The 18,939-nt window shown below is 44.5% G+C and overlaps 1 protein-coding gene across 1 annotated transcript in view; it reads left to right on the top strand.

Moving 5' to 3' along the window:
• Nucleotides 1-18,939, top strand: part of PLA2G4A (phospholipase A2 group IVA) — a 78,054-nt gene that overhangs the window by 33,986 nt on the left and 25,129 nt on the right. The window contains exons 3-6 of the mRNA XM_053391429.1: nt 4,584-4,665; nt 9,304-9,452; nt 14,047-14,160; nt 17,895-17,932. Of these exons, the coding sequence (XP_053247404.1) occupies nt 4,584-4,665; nt 9,304-9,452; nt 14,047-14,160; nt 17,895-17,932 (383 nt within the window). The remainder of the gene's footprint in view (nt 1-4,583; nt 4,666-9,303; nt 9,453-14,046; nt 14,161-17,894; nt 17,933-18,939) is intronic.

Here is an 18,939-nt window from a genome sequence, read left to right on the forward strand (position 1 = left end):
ACAGGATCGCCTCTGTTATCTACTGTATATGCTGTTTAACACTCAGAGAACTCTCTGCAGTTAGTGAGACAGGACTTGTCCTCACAGAGGCCATTTTGGTTCTCCCTCAGCAAGACTTGGGCTTATATGTGCTTGGTAGTTCCACCTTCTACAATGCTTCCACCAGTTCTTCCAGAACGGGCATTAACCGGCCTATAGTTTCCAGGATCCCCCCTACCCCGGACCCCTTTTTAATAATTGGTGTTACATTGGCTGCATTTCCCTGACAAATGACTCAGTAGTTTCTCTAGGCTTTTGAGCAATTTGATAGAAGTAGGGCCCTCTCATAAACCACATTCTTCTTGGGAGTTGTGTCAGAATTGGCCAGAACAGTCTCGCCTTACAGCTGTGCTTTTGGCCCTCTGCTCCTCTCTCCTGTTGGTCTTCAATATAAGGATAATAATCATAATGGCCTACCTTGGAAATTAGTTAAAAGGAATGTATGTGAAGTGTTCTGAATGGTCTATAAAGTGCTATCCGTGCATGCTAAGTAATCATTATACTTAATATATGCAAGTATATAACTACCATAAGTGTTTCTGAGGAGAGCCCAAAGAGAAGGGAGCACATAACCACCAGTGCCTGAAGGAGCCCATCCGTGGCCTGAGAAGACAGTTGGAGAAACCCCACCCGCCATTTTCCCTGGGGCCATTCAAGACCTGGGTGCCTTGAGGGAAAGCAGAAGCCAGGGAGCTAGTGTCATAAGCTGCTGAAGGGCCGGCTAGAGAAAAAAAATGTACCTTTTTTTGCTTGTGTTAATGCTTCGCATTGTAAACTGCCCTTGGTTGCCTTTGGTGCAGAAAGGCAATATATAAATGCCATTAATAACCAATGAATAAGTAATTGGGAGGGACGTGGGTGGCGCTGTGGGTTAAACCACAGAGCCTTGGTCTTGCCAATCAGAAGGTTGGCGGTTCGAATCCCCACAACGGGGTGAGCTCCCGTTGCTCGGTCCCTGCTCCTGCCAACCTAGCAGTTCCAAAGCATGTCAAAGTGCAAGTAGATAAATAGGTACCACTCCGGCGGGAAGGTAAACAGCGTTTCCGTGCGCTGCTCTGGTTCGCCAGAAGCGGCTTAGTCATGCTGGCCACATGGAAGCTGTATGCCGGCTCCCTTGGCCAATAAAGCGAGATGAGCGCCGCAACCCCAGAGTCGGCCACGACTGGACCTAATGGTCAGGGGTCCCTTTACCTTTAATAAGTAATTATTTTATCCTTGGTTCTCTCTGTCCCTGTGCAAAGAAGAAACATGCTTTTGTGAAGGGAGCTGTTGAAACGAATCTTTCCCCCTTTCTTAAACGCTTCCTTAAGCTTCCTTGCTGCTCCCAAGGAAGTAGAAAGAAAATGTGGGTGCAGACATGATGCGTTCAGTTTCAGCACCATGACTTAGCGTTCCTGTCACAGACACTGTAGGAACGGTCAGGGCGAATTCTGGGCTTTTCCAGTAGGCCTAAAAAGCTTTGGTTGGCTTTTACAGTGGTACCTCGGGTTAAGAATTTAATTCGTTCCGGAGGTCTGTTCTTAACTGAAACTGTTCTTAACCTGAAGCACCACTTTAGCTAATGGGGCCTCCTGCTGCCGCTGCACCACCAGAGCACAATTTCTGTTCTTATCCTGAAGCAAACTGAAGCACTATTTCTGGGTTAGCGGAGTCTGTAACCTAAAGCGTATTTAACCTGAGGTACCACTGTACTAGGGAACACTCTATCAATAGAGGTTTGGGAGGAATCATCCCTCCCTCCCTTTGGAACTTTTTGTTTTGTTTTGCAAAGCATATTGTTTAGACAGGCCTTTGAGGTATGAATCTTCTCTTTTTAACCAAACAGTATTTATTGATCTGTTTAAAGACGTTTTCATGAATGAATGGTTATTCACTGGCTTTATACTCACATGCTGTTTGTTTGTTTTTTGGAGCTTTTCTCCTGTCCTTCCTCCCCAAGGATACATTTGAACAAAAGGGCTGATTATATAAAGAGAAGCAAGATCAACGTGCTTTCCCTAAGGAAGCTTGCTGGCACCTTGTTAGCCACGCAGTACCTGCCGGTTAGAAGCAAAGGACCCTAACCCCACCAGATATTTTTCACTTCTGTTGATGGCATGAAGGAAGAAGAACAAACTTTCACTCCATGAAACGGGAGTGGGGACCTTTTTCAGCCTTGAAGTTGTGTTCCCTCATGTTCCCACCTTGTTCTGGGTGGACTCTTGAGGGCCAGATACAAAGCCTTGGGGGGCTGTTTTTGGCCTGAGGTCTCCCACCCCTGTTATAAAAAGTTCTCTGCCTACTTCCTGAAGAGGATCCTTATTTGCCCCAGGCAACAAAGCTAGTTAATGAACTAATATTCTGACAATAATGTCAAGTTAACCCTGCCATTGTATTGTTAAAACCCAGCCTTGTTTATGGTGTTTGAGGTGCGTCAGCTGGGCAGATACCGTCGGAAAACAGGAATTCCCAAGCAGCATTTCTTTTAATTTATTTGTTTTTTACCCTCATTATGTTTTCCTCTTATCAACCAGCTCCCCACCCCAATAAATCTGTTCCTAGACTAGCTGTTGAAAGGACAATAAAGTTGAGTGTCCTCAGTACGTTGAGGGCAGCTACTCCACAAATGTGTAGGGTCTCCCAATTGCAGATTCAGTATGGTCCTACACAGTGCCGGGTTTACGTATAAGCTAACAAGCTATAGCTTAGGGCCCCACTCTCTTGGGTCCCCCCAAAAAATTTAAAGAGGAAAAAAACTGGATGTACCTTTCCAAAATATAAGATAAAAAACAAATAAAATAAAACCTACATACAGCAACAGTGTTTTGTGTTGTGTAGGCTCATATGATGTAAGCAATGGGCCCTGCCTGATAGCCTGCTCCCTAAAATATCGCTGGTAATTATTTCACTATTAATAAACTACTTCTTAATTGTATTTCACTATTAATATAAGTACTTCTTAATTGTATTTCAGTTCAACAATTACTTTGATAAAATACATATTTTGTTATGTGCAAATGGCTTTAGATACCTATTAGGTCCATAAGTTACCATATAGCATATATTCAACACAAAAAACAGCGACAATTTGTTGTTGACAAAGGACAGCTGGACATATAAAGGGCCCCATTACCTTCAGTAGCTTAAAGGTAAAGGGACCCCTGACCATTAGGTCCAGTCGTGGCCGACTCTGGGGTTGCGGCGCTCATCTCGCTTTATTGGCCGAGGGAGCCGGCGTCCAGCTTCTGGGTCATGTGGCCAGCATGACTAAGCCACTTCTGGCGAACCAGAGTAGTGCACGGAAACGCCGTTTACCTTCCCGCCGGAGCGGTACTTATTTATCTACTTGCCCTCTGATGTGCTTTCGAACTGCTAGGTTGGCAGGAGCAGGGACAGAGCAACGGGAGCTCACCCCACCACGAGGATTCAAACAGCCGACCTTCTGATTGGCAAGTCCTAGGCTCTGTGGTTTAGACCACAGCGCCACCCGCGTCCCTTCAGTAGCTTAATCAAACTTAAATCCGGCCCTGGTCCTACAAAATTGCAGAATATATCTTGCCAGGGTCCAAGGAGGAACCTGGGGCTATTACAAAGGAACCTGGTTGTTAAAGAACGCCGATGGCACAATACTGAACTTCACCCTCAGCTAAAACTCATAGCTGGGCTGATACAAGAATGCAACTCACTGTGTCAAAAGCCACTGAGAGAGGAAACCTGGAAGAGGCAGCAGAAGTCAATTTCCCTTCCAGCCAATTTCCCTTCCAGCTGATGTCAAAAGCTGCCTTGATTGCGCAGCCAAACTGGAAGGTGATTTGGGGTAAAGCAGAGAATCTGGCCTAACAGGTTAGGGCAAAACGTTGGGGTACTACATCACAGAACACAGCGTTACTGGTGGCGTCAATAAAGCTGCCTGTCTTGATAGGAAAGGACATTTGCATGGTCCTGGCAAGCTGTTGTGTGGCTTAGCATGGGGTCTGAGCCAGGCCAGTGTGGAAAGGATCCTGTGAAGTTAGAAAGTTGGAAAACAACTGCTCTAGTATATGTAAGTATCCTGAATGTAAACCCATTTCCACATGCACATAGGCATACGGTATGCCTTCTGCAATGTAGTATTTAGGTATAATTGTACCTTTCCCGTAGGAGGGAATTACAAGCACAGGGTAAAGTTAAAGGCATCTATAAAACAACTTTTGGCTTCCTCAGCCCCTGCTGTGTTTTTTGATGACTAACGAAATGTCTGTGCAATACCAGTGCTTGAAGGGGAGGAGCGTTGAATTCATTGACGCTAAAATTAAAAACACAAAGGTGTGGTGGCGAGGGGAGCGAGCAGTTGTGTAGGAGTAGTTCTAGTCGGTTACGCTCAATGTAGTCTCAATGTTCAGTAAAGCTGAAGACTTCTGATTCAGGATGCTGTGTCTTCCAGTGGGTGCTTCATTTGCTTTTGGGAAAACAAACTTGGGGAGTGTCTTAGACAAGTTGAAAATGGGTTGGAGAGGGTTGTTTGATTTATGGGCTCTGTGGCCTTTCATTTCCTTCCTAACATCAGCTGTTGTTTTGGCACGCAGGTGGAACACCAGTATTCGCACATCTTTACCGTGACGATTAAGCAAGCCAAGAATGTCACCAAAGGGTCTTTTGGCGACATGCGTAAGTATCACTTCAGCTTTGTTCCTATTGCTCTGTGGGATATTTTGGTGTGTGCATGCGATCCAAGTTGCACATGCTGGGTTCTTCCCGTATGAGAGGGGTCTAATCTTAAACTTGCTATTTTTATCTGGCTTTTAAATTGTAATCAGTCAGTTAGAATCAATGACTAAGGTAATGCGGGTTCCTTAAACAGCATTTTTGTTGACTGTATTATTTTTTTTTAAATGATAGGCTTACTTGTTATTTTACACTTCCCAGTACAGTGGTATCTCGGGTTAAGAATTTAATTCGTTCTGGAGGTCTGTACGTAACCTGAAACTGTTCTTAACCTGAAGCACCACTTTAGCTAATGGGGCCTCCTGCTGCCGCTGTGCCACTGCTGCACAATTTCTGTTCTCATCCTGAAGCAAAGTTCTTAACCTGAGGTAATATTTCTGGGTTAGCAGAGTCTGTAACCTGAAGCGTATGTAACCTGAAGCGTATGTAACCCGAGGTACCACTGTAGCAGCAAAGTCAATGAGTGTGTTTGCTGCCTTTACTCTTCTTAGGCTGACTTAGAATTCAGCAATGCACTTACTGAAACTTAGAGGTTAGCTGTGGTCAAGAAAGGGGTGTGTGCAAAAGTTCTGCTGAGTCCTTAGGGCAAAACAGAAAGTAAAGCCAAAAGTGTGCTTTTGGTTTGAAAGGCAATCTAGTATGAGCTCTTAGAATAGGGGTGACCACTGCTCATCCTCTCGGATGTTTCAGGCTACAATTCCCATCACCCCTGACTATTGGCCATACTGACTTGGACTGGTGACAGTTGTGGCCCACGGCATCTGCTATATCCCCCCTTTAGAAATTAATGTGTGATAATTTAATGTATCAGTGTGCTGCTCTTTCCTATAAATTCTCACCCTTGCTCAACAATACCAGGGGCTATTACAAAAGAAATATAGAGATTCTGAAGTTTTGAAATTTTGGCACATGTTGCTTAACTTTACTACTGATGAATTTTCAAAGTAATTGTGTGCATAGGAAACCGGGTGGGTAGGCAGAGTTATATCCCATCCAGAACCCTGTGCGTGTGTTTGTTGTTGTTAGTTTCTGAACTATTTTTCCTTCCTTCCCTGCATATATGAATATATGTTTTTGGGTATTGCAGCAGAGCCAGAGGTTTATGCAATACTTGTGGGTTTCGGTGGCAAATGCTGTCTCATATTCCTTCGAATGAAACTAATTGCTTGTGAATGGTAACATACAGCTTTTCATATGGCACAAAGCGCTATTACGTGGTGAGAGTGAGTCTCTTGCCATACAGATTGCGCAGAGGGGCACGTTTGTTTCTTATATTGATAGCTGATAATCTCGGGACTTTATTGATGATTGTGAAGGAGGCCAGTGATACCGTTCCAAGGAAATGTTGAGGGCAACCTTTGATGACACATTTTGCAAAAAACCTTTCTGCAAAGAGAAAAAAGTAGTCATCTAAAGATCCTTGAGAGTTGCCATTACGTCTTGGCTACCTGCTGAAGTGAAGTTGCTGCTCACCTACAAACATTTGCGGATGTAATTGGAGTCTCGCCAACCTCAAAAGCTGGATTAGTAAATTTTGTGCAAGGTGATAACTACAATGAAAAGTGATATCTTTATAAGTCCTGTAGGTTCTTATAAAGGTAAGAAGCTGGGGGGGAATGTTTGATAGCTTCTCCCTGGCAACTCTTTTGCCTTGACTGGTTACTGGTATCACCTGCTGGTGATGGGATGCGGGTGGCACTGTGGTCTAAACCACTGAGCTTGGGCTTGCCGATCCGAAGGTTGGCGGTTCGAATCCCTGTGACAGGATGAGCTTCCGTTGCTCTGTCCCAGCTCCTGCCAACCTAGCAGCTGGAAGGCACACCAGTGCAAGTAGATAAATAGGTACTGCTGTGGCGGGAAGGTAAATGGCATTTCTGTGAGCTCTGGTTTCTGACATGGTGTTCTGTTGCACCAGAAGCAGTTTAGTCATGCTGGCCACATGACCAGCAAAGCTGTCTGTGGACAAAAACCAGCTCCTTCAGCCTGAAAGCGAGGCGAGCGCTGCAATCTCATAGTCATCTTTGACTGGACTTAACTGTCCAGGGTTCATTTACCTTTACCATTACCTATCACCTGCTGGAAAACCCTGGGAAGAAGGAGGTGGAGAATGCTGGAAACATTTGGCCTGTCTCAGGCTCCTTGTTCTCTAGCCTTATATACTACCAAGGCCTGTTGGACTGCCCTGACAGGGTGACCTCAGGGGGTGGACATTTTTGGGTCACTGCTTTTGCCATTTTGGAGAGAATGGTTCACTCCTGAGTGGGAAACAGGAATGGCAGACTGTGTCAGGTGTGTATTTCCAACTCAGCGAGAGGGGGAGTCCTGAGGGGGCCGTCACTCGGTTGAGATCATAGATGTGGTTACACACTTGAATAAGTGGAAAGCCATTGATTCCCCTGTTGCCTGGGGGATCCCAGCCATGTCAGAGCCCGGCCAGCCAATCCACTGGCCGGGGGGTGCATGGCCGGGACCATTTAATTGGAGGCGCGAGCCAGAGGGCTTCCTCTTTGGCTCACTTCCTCAATCACCCTCCCTCCCTCCATATTTTGCAGGTTTAGGCACTGGCTTTGCTATGGACCTTGGTTGGTCGCCGTTGAGGGGCCTGGCAGGAATTTTTCCACTTGGCAAATTGGCACTGGCCATTTGGTTTTCGCCTACCGTGTAGCAAACCTCACAATTTGTTAGGGTTGTGGTGGGGGAGGGGAGGTGTGGCCATCACCTGCCCCTCCAAGCTTAAGGGTATTCCGTTAAAGGAATCCGGGGGTGTTGATCTTGTCCGAAGCCCGGGTTGGGGGCTAGGGCCATGGCATGACCCCGACGGGAACACCAGGCGGAGCTTGAGTTGATCTGCATTGACAGGGCTTCCCCTTCTGGTGGTTTACCCTTACCAGACTTCCTGTGCATTGGGCAGGAGTCAGATATAGTTGGGTCCATTCAGTGCCTAAGCCAATACCGCTCACATTCTGCAATCAATAATGCTGTGGCCAAATTTGCCCAATAACATTAACCTAATATCTGTGTCTTTGTGTGTGTTCTTTCTCAACGAGGGGGTGGCTTCAGGGTCTTGACACGCAACTCCTGCAGCCAAGCTGGTGCCAAACACGTTGCTCTATTTCACTCCTGGAGGCAACATTCCATTGTCTATCGAGACAGATGAATACCAGCAACAACTACTGTTGTGAAATGGTCTGCCTGCTAAAATATGCATTGACATTCAACCAGCTTCTGAGATGAGCATTCCTTTGATCTCCTGACCTGAACCTCCTGCTTTAATTGCCGTACTAGCAATTATGATTTTTGAGCTCTTTTAATAGGCTTGTTTTATTGGATGTTTAGCTTAATGTTTTGATGGACTTGTTTTATTGCGGATTTTAATTATGTGTGCATATATATATATATATATATATATATATATATATATATATATATATATGTAATTGGTTTTATACTTCTAAATCACTTAGAAGACACGTTGGCAATTAAGCGGTATATTAAGTAAATGACACCTGTTATTAAAAGGCCAGTGTGGCTGTGCCCTCAGGAAGGTTCTGGCTGGGGAAGAAAAGGCTGGAGCAGATCTGGAATCAAGGGAGCCAGGTTTCTTCTTCCTCTGGCAGTGGAGATGCAGGGAGGTCCTCCATGTGGGGTTTCCCCAGCTTTCCGATGGCAGCTTTTATCTGTGCACCATTTTGCATATACATGCTGCCCCTGGAGTGGAATCCTTGCATGAGAGGTGACTGCACAGCAGGTGGTGCTGTGGTCTAAACCACTGAGCCTCTTGGGCTTGCTGATCAGAAGGTCGGCGGTTTGAATCCCCGTGACGGGGTGAGCTCCTGTTGCTCTGTCCCAGCTCCTGCCAACCTAGCAGTTTGAAAGCACACCAGTGCAAGTAGATAAATAGGTACCGCTGTGGTGGGAAGGTAAATGGCACTTCCATGTGCTCTGGTTTCCATCACGGTGTCCTGTTGTGCCAGAAGCGGTTCAGTCCTGCTGGCCACATGACCTGGAAAGCTGTCTGTGGACAAATGCTGGCTCCCTCGGCCTGAAAGCGAGATGAGCGTCACAACCCCATATTCGCCTTTGACTGGACATAACCGTCCAGGGGTCCTTTACCTTTACTGTACTTGTTTCACATATTTTATTGATGTGATGCGCTACTGTAGGAGCAAGGTGAGGGCTCTGAGCAAGCAAAATATTTGACATTAAGTCAACTCTTTCCGTGCCAGCGTGTTCTGGCCCTTTCACTGGCAGTGGTGATCAGGCAACACTGCATTCTATGCTTCAAATCCTGTTAGTGTAGGGCCATTGTGGGAGGTGTATTGAAGATGCACCAATGTAAGGACTTCTGCCAAATTTTAGCTCTCCCTAGCCAGCACATCTTGGGCACAGGGCTGTGGCCTTAACTCGATTTGTGCAAAATAGCATCTGTTCAGCCCAGGGTTTCATATGTCTGTGCAGAAGAAACACACAAACGGAAGTGCAGTTGGTGAAGATTCCGTTGAGTGCAATTGACAGTTCGATTTACCTCCATGTTTTTGAAGAGTCTGTTACTGATTCCTGCGTGTCTTTGTTTTATTTCAGTGGACACTCCTGACCCCTATGTGGAACTGTTCATCCCAACAGCCCCAGATAGCAGAAAGAGAACGACACACATCAACAACAACGTGAACCCCGAGTGGAACGAAACCTTCGAAATAATTTTGGACCCCAAGCAGGAAAATGTTTTGGAGGTACCAGCACACATTACATTGGCCCCGGGGGTCATATGTGCAGGGCTGCTTATATCTTTTGCTGGTTTGTTCCAAAGATATTTAAACTTCCCTCAGGAAAACTGTAGTATTCAAAATAATTTATACAAGTTTGCATTCTTTTAAGTCTATTCATCTTTCTTGCTGAATTTGCAAAATGGTGTCCGGAAGCATGGTTTGACAAAGGGAGGAAGAATGTAGCATTGGCAACGTGTTTGCAGAACCCTCAAGCTTCCAGTCCACAGTGTTCTAGGTATGAATTTCCTGAGTTTACAAGGGACTGAAGAAGGACATTGCTACAGGCTGGGGAGTTCAGCAAAAAGTGAGCAAAAATATTACTAGACTAAGGCATTTCCTACAGAGACGGTACACCTATGTTTGCAGTGTAGTGGGTGATGCTGTGGTCTAAAGTACAGAGCCTCTTGGGCTTGCCGATCAGAAGGTTGGCTGTTCAAATCCCTGCGGCTGGGTGAGCTCCTGTTGCTCTGTCCCAGCTCCTGCCAACCTACCAGTCCAAAAGCACACCAGTACAAGTAGATAAATAGGTACCACTGTGGCGGGAAGGTAAACGGCACTTCCGTGTGCTCTGGTTTCCATCACGGTGTCCCGTTGCGCCAGAAGCGGTTCAGTCATGCTGGCCTCATGACCCAGAAAGCTGTCTGTGGATAAACACCGGCTCCCTCGCCTTGAAAGCGAGATGAGTGCCGCAACCCCATAGTCGCTTTTGGCAGAACTTAACCATCCAGGAGTCCTTTACCTTTTTACATCAGGTTACAGGTGAGAGCTCACATAATGGAACTCTTCCCCCAAAAGATAGCTTCATGTGGGAAATGAATACATCAAGCTAGGCTTGAACTCTTCCCCTTTACATTGAGTTTTCTATGGTCAGGGAGTTAATTTGTTTGGAGGAACATGTGAATCCCGACCGGCAGTCTGAAGTGATATAGCCCAGCCAGGAGTCCACCACCTCGGTGAGATCTGGCTCACTCAGTATGAGAAGAGAGAGCAACCTCTGGGCTTCTTGAGAGGTTTGGAGAAGAGAAGGTCATTTGAGGACCTGCCCTGCGCAACTAAGTCTCTCACGACCTCGTTCCCCATTTGTAGAATGGCTTTAATGGCGGGGTAAATAAGATAAGATAAGAGGGACGCGGGTGGCGCTGTGGGTAAAACCTCAGCGCCTAGGACTTGCCGATCGTCAGGTCAGCGGTTCAAATCCCCGCGGCGCGGTGCGCTCCCGTTGCTCGGTCCCAGCACCTGCCAACCTAGCAGTTCGAAAGCACCCTCGGGTACAAGTAGATAAATCGGGACCGCTTACTAGCGGGAAGGTAAACGGCGTTTCCGTGTGCTGCGCTGGCTCGCCAGATGCAGCTTGTCACGCTGGCCACGTGACCCGGAAGTGTCTTCGGACAGCGCTGGCCCCCGGCCTCTTAAGCGAGATGGGCGCGCAACCCCAGAGTCGGACACGACTGGCCCGTACGGGCAGGGGTACCTTTACCTTTAAATAAGATAAGGAAACTTTGTGAGGCAAAGCTTTAATATCTCAACAGAACTGAGCCTTTGAATTATTTTTTTTTAATGCTGCAAATGGAACAAACAAAACAAGAGTAAAGAAATGAGCAACTCTGAGATCATAACTGAGTGTTGTTCTCTTCACTCAACGCTGTGTAACCACATCCATTCACCACATTATCTAGGACATTATGAGTAGTAGCAAGGGGCCTACTGGTGCTTGTGATAGAAGGAAATCCAATACTCTCATGCATATACTCATACTTAAATGAGTATATCTGTTCCAAATTGGGGCTTTCATTCCAGCAACATCCTCTTTTACTTCTCTTTATGCTGTTCTTAGTATGCATTATGTGAACTTCCCTTATTCTCGGAGGCAGAAAATATCGAAAGGAATTTTCTTAAGGGGCTAGCTAGTTTGCTCATTTCTGTTGCTATAACTAGGGTGAATTGAAATAATTTCCCACTGGGCAGCTTTAAAAAGGAACATTGAGAAACCTGCTTTTATTGTAATAGATTTAATAATTTAAATTGACATGCTCAGCTGCTTGTGGAAACACATGACGAAAATTCTGAAAGCTAAAACTAAAGAACCAATAATGTTGTGTAGGCTGGTTAAGAGTGTTTATCTGACAATAATGCAGTGCCATTTGCAAAAGTGCTTTCCCTTTACTATCACATTTCTATAATGTACACAGTATTAAATTTAGTTTGTAATTCAGCCCTTAGAAATGTATCATTGTGGAGGCCTACCCTTCTCTGCTTAAATTCTATTTTTCAAGTAAATTTGTTAACCAATGTTGTTAGTTTGACAAATGAAACAATGACACCCATGAACTAGCTAGCAATGGAGGAAATGCAAAGCTGGGGAAATTTGAAATAAGGATTCAAAAAGATGGAAACGCTCCATTCTGAGCTGGGCCCAGACCCTTCTGAATTTGGTCTAGCTGGAAATGGGCTTTGCCAGCCATTCCTACTGGTCTCATTCTCTCCCCAGCCCTATTCCCAAGCAAATAAACCTGGCCTTTGAGAAGAAGAGGGGGAAATCTAACAGCAAGAAGAGCTTAAAAGTGACGGGCAAAACCTTGTAGTTGGAAATGATATTTCTGAGCATACTTACCAGAGTTCATGAAATTCAAAGTTTCCTTTACCTCTTGAATTTAATTGCCATTTACTTTCTCCTGCCTCTGGTGTATGGGGCTAGACTGAAGTGGAGATTAAGTGTTCGCTTCAGTTGGTGTTAACTACAAAATAATAACACAAAATTCTGCAAAATTATATGGTCATTAGAGTAATGTATATGTTTAGCATCTCCTTTTATATTCCCCTGCCTTTGGGGCCACTTACTGATGATCTCCTGAAGCTGGGGCTCCAATACTTTGGCCACCTCATGAGAAGACTCCCTGGAAAAGACGCTGATGTTGGGAAAGATGGAGGGCACAAGGAGAAGGGGATGACAGAGGACGAGATGGTTGGATAGTGTTCTCGAAGCTACCAGCAGGAGTTTGACCAAACTGCGGGAGGCAGTGGAAGACAGGAGTGCCTGGCGTGCTCTGGTCCATGGGGTCACAAAGTGTCGGACACGACTAAATGACTAAACAACAACAACTAATGATCTCCATTCTACACTATGAGAATGAGCAGAGGAGGGAAAAGTAAAGAAATGGCTATAGATCAACATCTTTATGATGGTGGAATGTCATACTCCGTGCAACCATTGGCACACATCTGCGACTTAATTATTTTAATAGCTGCAGCACCAAGCACAGTGGCACCTTGGTAGTTGAACGGCTTAGTTGTCGAACAAATTGGCTCCCAAAAGTCGCAAACTCGGAAGCGAGTGTTTGCGAACGTTTTTTGGAAGCCGAAAGTCGGACATGGCTTCCGATTGAGGGCAGGAAGCCTTGGTTTTCAAACCATTGCGGGAGTAGAACGGACTTCTGGAACGAATTAAATTCGAGAACCAAAGTACCACTGTAGTGAGTTGTATGCATGAATGGACTATTACAGATAAGATTCACATATCACCTCAGACTACAACACTGTTTCAAGGAAATCAATTCCCACAAGTCTCAAGTAATACACTAAATACCCAACTGATTAAAAATCATATCATAATATTGCATTTTTGAACTGGCCCCCATATGCATGTCTTGATCTCAGAATACTTTCCATGCCTCATTCTAGTATTTGGTTGCTCTGACGTTAGAATATTATGTGTCTTTGGGCACATTTTGCCCACTATTTCAAAATGTTTTTGTCTATTGGTGGTGCATATTTCTGCCAGATTTTAATATTTTATTTTCCTCATTCATGTTCTGTTTGTTGTACACCAATGTATACTAATGTACACAAATGCTTGAATTTTCCTTTTTCCTGCTTAATTTCTGATTTTTTTTCTACATTAGTATTTTTAAATAGCCCATCATGGCTTAGGAACGAGGTGGGCAAATTTGCAGCTGTCCTAGATTCCTGGCAAGATATATTGAAAAATAGGTGATTGGTGCATTATCAGAGTCTGCCCATTCATACTGAGGAACAGGAAGCTACCCTGAAACCAGATACAGTGGTACCTCGGGTTACACACGCTTCAGGTTACATATACTTCAGGTTACAGACTCTGCTAACCCAGAAATATTACCTGGGGTTAAGAACTTTGCTTCAGGATGAGAATAGAAATTGTGCTCTGGTGGCGCAGCAGCAGCAGGAGGCCCCATTAACTAAAGTGGTGCTTCAGGTTAAGAACAGTTTCAGGTTAAGAACGGACCTCCGGAACAAATTAAGTACTTAACCTGAGATACCACTGTATCTATACTAGTGGTCTAGATAGAGAACAGGACCAAAAAATGTACATCAAAAATGGCAGTAGAGAAAGGCGATTGGATGACAAAAGAAAAAGAAAATGCTTAGATATATCAAGTTTGGTCCCTCTGTGCAATTGCTTTGCCATATCTGACAAAGGTGTACTAATAATTGCTTGGCAAATATGTTGCCTTTAATGAATGTTATCATAAAGGCAAATAGGTGGTTTTTTAAAATAAAAAATAATAATGTTTATCTTTTGCAGGTCACTCTTATGGATGCAAATTATGTGATGGATGAGACAATTGGTACAGCAACGTTCCCCATATCTTCTTTGAAAGTGGGAGAGAAGAAAGAGGTCTCACTCATCATCAATAAAGTAGGTTTCAAAATTCCGCTGGTAGAAGATCAGTTCCATTGATGTCGGTGGCAAAACTGGCATTGTGCCGTATTATGGAGGGCTAAGAGTCTCTCTAGTCATTAAAGTATTACAAATCTGCTCCGCACTTGAATGTCCCAGGGTGGAAGTTCATAAGCTTCAAAATCAAACTTTTTAGTAGGTGTAACAGCAGCCTACTTTAAAACGAAACAAATGCAAAATACAAGTTAAAAGACAGCAGTAGAACCCAAAACATATAAATACATTGATTCAATGAGTGTATAGAAGCAGCTCTTTTATATAATGTATCCCAAGTAGCCATGTCAAACAGTGATATCCTTTTTTAATCATGGTGGAATTTAGTATGATGTGAAGGATGCTATAAAGCAGCGCCCTTTCAAACAACAGTAACTTGGCTTACAAGGCTGTTGTGATTTACTTGTATAATGAGACAACGTTATTAACTGCGCTGGTCATAGGAAAAGGGCATGATGTGCATTTAAAAAATGATTAAAAATAGATCCTTATTGCCGTTGGATTAGCTTGGTAATGCTTTCTCAGGAGAGAAAGAGCTTGGGGAAATGGCAAGGCAACGTTTTATACTACTAGTAATATTACCATTTTCCTTGGTGAAGACTTTATTTCCCTCCTATCTGGCTGGGTTTCCCCAGTCACTCTGGGCGGCTTCCAACAATATATATATATTAAAAAAACATCAAAACATCAGTCATTAAAAACTTCCCTAAACAGGGATGCCTTCAGATGTCTTCTAAACGTCAGATAGTTGTTAATTTCTTTGACAACTGATGGGGGGGGTGTTCCACAGGGCAGGTGCCACTACTGAGAAGGCCCTCTGCCTGGTTCCCTGTAACCTCACTTCTTGCAGGGAGGGAACTGCCAGGACGCCCTCGGCACTGGACCTCAGTGTTTGGGCTGAATGATGGGGGTGGAGACGCTCCCTCAGGTATACTGGACCAAGGCCATTTAGGGCTTCAAAGGTCAGCACCAACACTTTGAATTGTGCTCGGAAACGTACTGGGAGCCAGTGAAGATCCTTTATATATATAGTCCCGGCGGCTACTTCCAGTCACCAGTCTACCTGCCACATTCTGGATTAGTTGTAGTTTCCGAGTCACCTTCAAAGGTAGCCCCACGTAGAGCACATTGTAGTAGTCCAAGCGAGAGATAACCAGAGCATGCACCACTCTTGCAAGACAGTCTGCGGGCTGGTAGGGTCTCAGCCAGTGTACCAGACGGAGCTGGTAGACAGCTGCCCTGGACACAGAATGGACCTGCGCCTCCATGGACAACTGTGAGTCCAAAATGGCTCCCAGGCTGCACACCTGGTCCTTCAGGGGCACAATTGCCCCTGAAGGACCAGGAAGTCCCCAATACCTGCCTGCCCCCTATCCCCCCAAAACAGTACTTCTGTCTTGTCAGGATTCAACCTCAATCTGTTAGCCGCCATCCTAATAACCACCACTGAGAAGGTTGATATGGGGGAAGGCACACTTCTAAAATGTCAGTGGAAGAGAGAAGGGCGATATTTATTTTTATGATCAGCACCATCAATATATATGGTGCTTTAAGGAGCTGGGCAGACCAAAAAAAGAAACAAGACTTTATCTTTGCCACCCAGGGAGAAACAATTGACCTGGAGCCATGCTGCTTGTTTGGCTCACCACTTGGCAAAGAGAGCTGGAAGGGAATCTAAGTTAAGCACACAGGAAGGGAGGAGCTGTCAGCTGGCTTTTCATTTGTGGTTTGCCTCTAATTATGTCTCCTTAGTGCTAAATATTTTTAAGGAGTTGGGAGCAGATGGAGCTGGGGAAGATTATCCACAAAGGGAAGAAGGCTGTGGACGGAGTCAGTCCAAGACACTTGGCTGCCCGAGGCAGAAGAAGTCAATCTTTTCTTCTGTAAACTGCCTTGGGGGTGTCTTGTTTAAAGGCACCAAACAAGCAAATGACCCAACAAGAGCAGAGAAGGTGGTGCAAGTTAAGGTGGTGCTGTATTTACAGTAGTAAATGGATACAGTGGTGCCTTGGTTCTCAAACGCTTTGGTACTCAAAACAGCTTGGAACCCAAACACTGCAAACCTGGAAGCTGAACATGCTCCGTTTTGAGTGCCACACTTCCGTTTTGAGTGTTACGCTGAGGTCTATCTGTTTTTGCAGTTTGTTTTGTGTTTTTGTAGCTTTTTTTGTTTTGTTTTTGTGACTGTGTGGAACTCAGTTCAGCTACTGGTGGATTGATTATGTGACTGCAGTACACTGTTTATTGCTTTCATTTTATGGATCAATGGTCTCGTGAGGAGGAGGAGGAGTTTGGATTTGATATCCCGCTTTATCACTACCTTAAGGAGTCTCAAAGCGGCTAACAATCTCCTTTCCCTTCCTCCCCCACAACAAACACTCTGTGAGGTGAGTGGGGCTGAGAGACTTCAGAGAAGTGTGACTAGCCCAACCAGCAGCTGCATGTGGAGGAGCGGGGAATCAAACCTGGTTCACCAGATTACGAGTCCACTGCTCTTAACCACTACACCACACTGGCTCTCTTCTAAATCTTTACTATCTTTTAGATAGTAAAATTCATGTTAAATTGCTGTTTTAGGGGTTGTTTTTAAAAGTCAGGAACAGATTAATCTGTTTTGCATTACTTTCTATGGGAAAGCACGCCTTGGTTTTGGAACATTTTGGTTTTGGAACGGACTTCCGAAACCGATTAAGTTTGAGAACCAAGGTACCACTGTATAGTAAAAGTCAGGTGAATTGTAGAAGTTAAGGGGGGTATATTGCAGCAGCTTAGGATTAAAGCACTGTCCTGGAAGTTGGAAGACCGCTACACCAGGTGATGGTTCCAGGAACAGGTGACAGGAAAGTTCAGTAGCACAAAGCCACCAGGGCGGGAAAGTTGAAGAGCTGTAGGGAGTTCAGTGCTGTACATGCACACAATGGAAGCATGACATGCACTGCCACCCCTTTTCTCTGGCCACTCCTGCATTGTAACAACAACAACAACAACAAAACAACAATTATAATAATAAATATAATAATAAATTTATTATTTATACAACAACAACAACAACAACAACAAAACAACAATTATAATAATAAATATAATAATAAATTTATTATTTATACAACAACAACAATAACAACTACAACAACAAAACAACAATTATAATAATAAATATAATAATAAATTTATTATTTATACCCCTCTCATCCGCCGGGCGGCCACTCTGGGCGGCTTCCAACAGAATAACATGACAAAACATCAAACCTTAAAAACTTCCCTAAACAGGGCTGCCTTCAGATGCCTTCTAAAAGTCAGATAGTTGTTTATTTCCTTGGCATCTGATGGGAGGGCGTTCCACAGGGCAGGCGCCACCACCGAAAAGGCCTTCTGCCTGGTTCCCTGTAACCTCAGAGCTGGACCTCAGTGTCCAGGCTGAACGATGGACAAGCTACAAGCTTTGGGCTGTTTCTTTTAACTTGCTGGAATTCTCTGTCTAGCCACTGTGAGAAACAGGATGGACCTTTGGGTCTGATCCTATGAGGGTTTTATTTTTAATCTTACTTAGTAGCCCTCTTAAGTTCTGTACTTTCTAAAAGTTTCTGTCATTCCATAGCTTAATTAATTGCATCGTTGAGTAAACTACATTTTTTTGGTGTTGGTTATCAGTTAACTGCAAAGAAAGACCATGATCTTTCCCCACTTGTCTTGTTTAGGTCATTACCGTTACTTTGGAGGTATCTCTTGAAGTTTGGTAAGTCATCTTGATGCAATAAAGACAGAAATTTAGAGATTTCAGAAGCAGTATGGTTTTGAGAGGAGGTTTTGGTTGTTGTTGCTTTGCTATGTTTCATAAATTTAAGTGTGAAGCTGTAAAATTAACTATGTAGAGCTAACTGTTAGAATAACTTAGCACTGAAAATATCAGGTAGAAAGTTCATATTATCCAGCAAGCCCCATTAATCTTCGGAGGAGGTATTTGTAAAGGTAAAGGTAAAGGTACCCCTGCCCGTATGGGCCAGTCTTGACAGACTCTGGGGTTGTGCGCCCATCTCACTCAAGAGGCCGGGGGCCAGCGCTGTCCAGAGACACTTCCGGGTCACGTGGCCAGCGTGACAAAGCTGCATCTGGCTAGCCAGCGCAGCACACGGAACGCCATTTACCTTCCCGCTGGTAAGCGGTCCCTATTTATCTACTTGCACCCGGGGGTGCTTTTGAACTGCTAGGTTGGCAGGCGCTGGGACCAAGCAGCGGGAGCGCACCCCGCCGCGGGGATTCGAACCGCCGACCTTTCGATCGGCAAGCCCTAGGTGCTGAGGCTTTTACCCACAGCGCCACCCGCGACATTAATTTCATTTGACATGAGGTATTTGACATGTGCTTAATTATCCCACTTATTTAAACTGATGGGATTCAAATGTACCATACTAGATTCTAAGCAATATCTGCAATATTCTAAAAATGTTGCAGATTTTGGGTACATAAAACTAGAAAGCCTGGAAATCTGCTGGACTATAACCTTTCTGCAGAACACAGAATATGACATCTAATGTTCAAGTTTAAAGGGCAAATGTCCAGTTTTCATGGCGGTTGCTGTTTCTTCTTCTAAAACACGGAGGGAACAATTAAACACAGTTAAATGTGCTTGGCCCATTGATTTTAATAGGATTAAAGATGGTTAACGGTCTTTGTGTTGAGAAAATAAAGTCTAAATGAAGTCTCTTGGTGGTCACAGAGTAGAGTATCAGCAACTATCAGCCA

This window comes from Podarcis raffonei, chromosome 6 (genome assembly GCF_027172205.1).
Source record: "Podarcis raffonei isolate rPodRaf1 chromosome 6, rPodRaf1.pri, whole genome shotgun sequence".
Classification (NCBI taxonomy): Eukaryota; Metazoa; Chordata; class Lepidosauria; order Squamata; family Lacertidae; genus Podarcis; species Podarcis raffonei.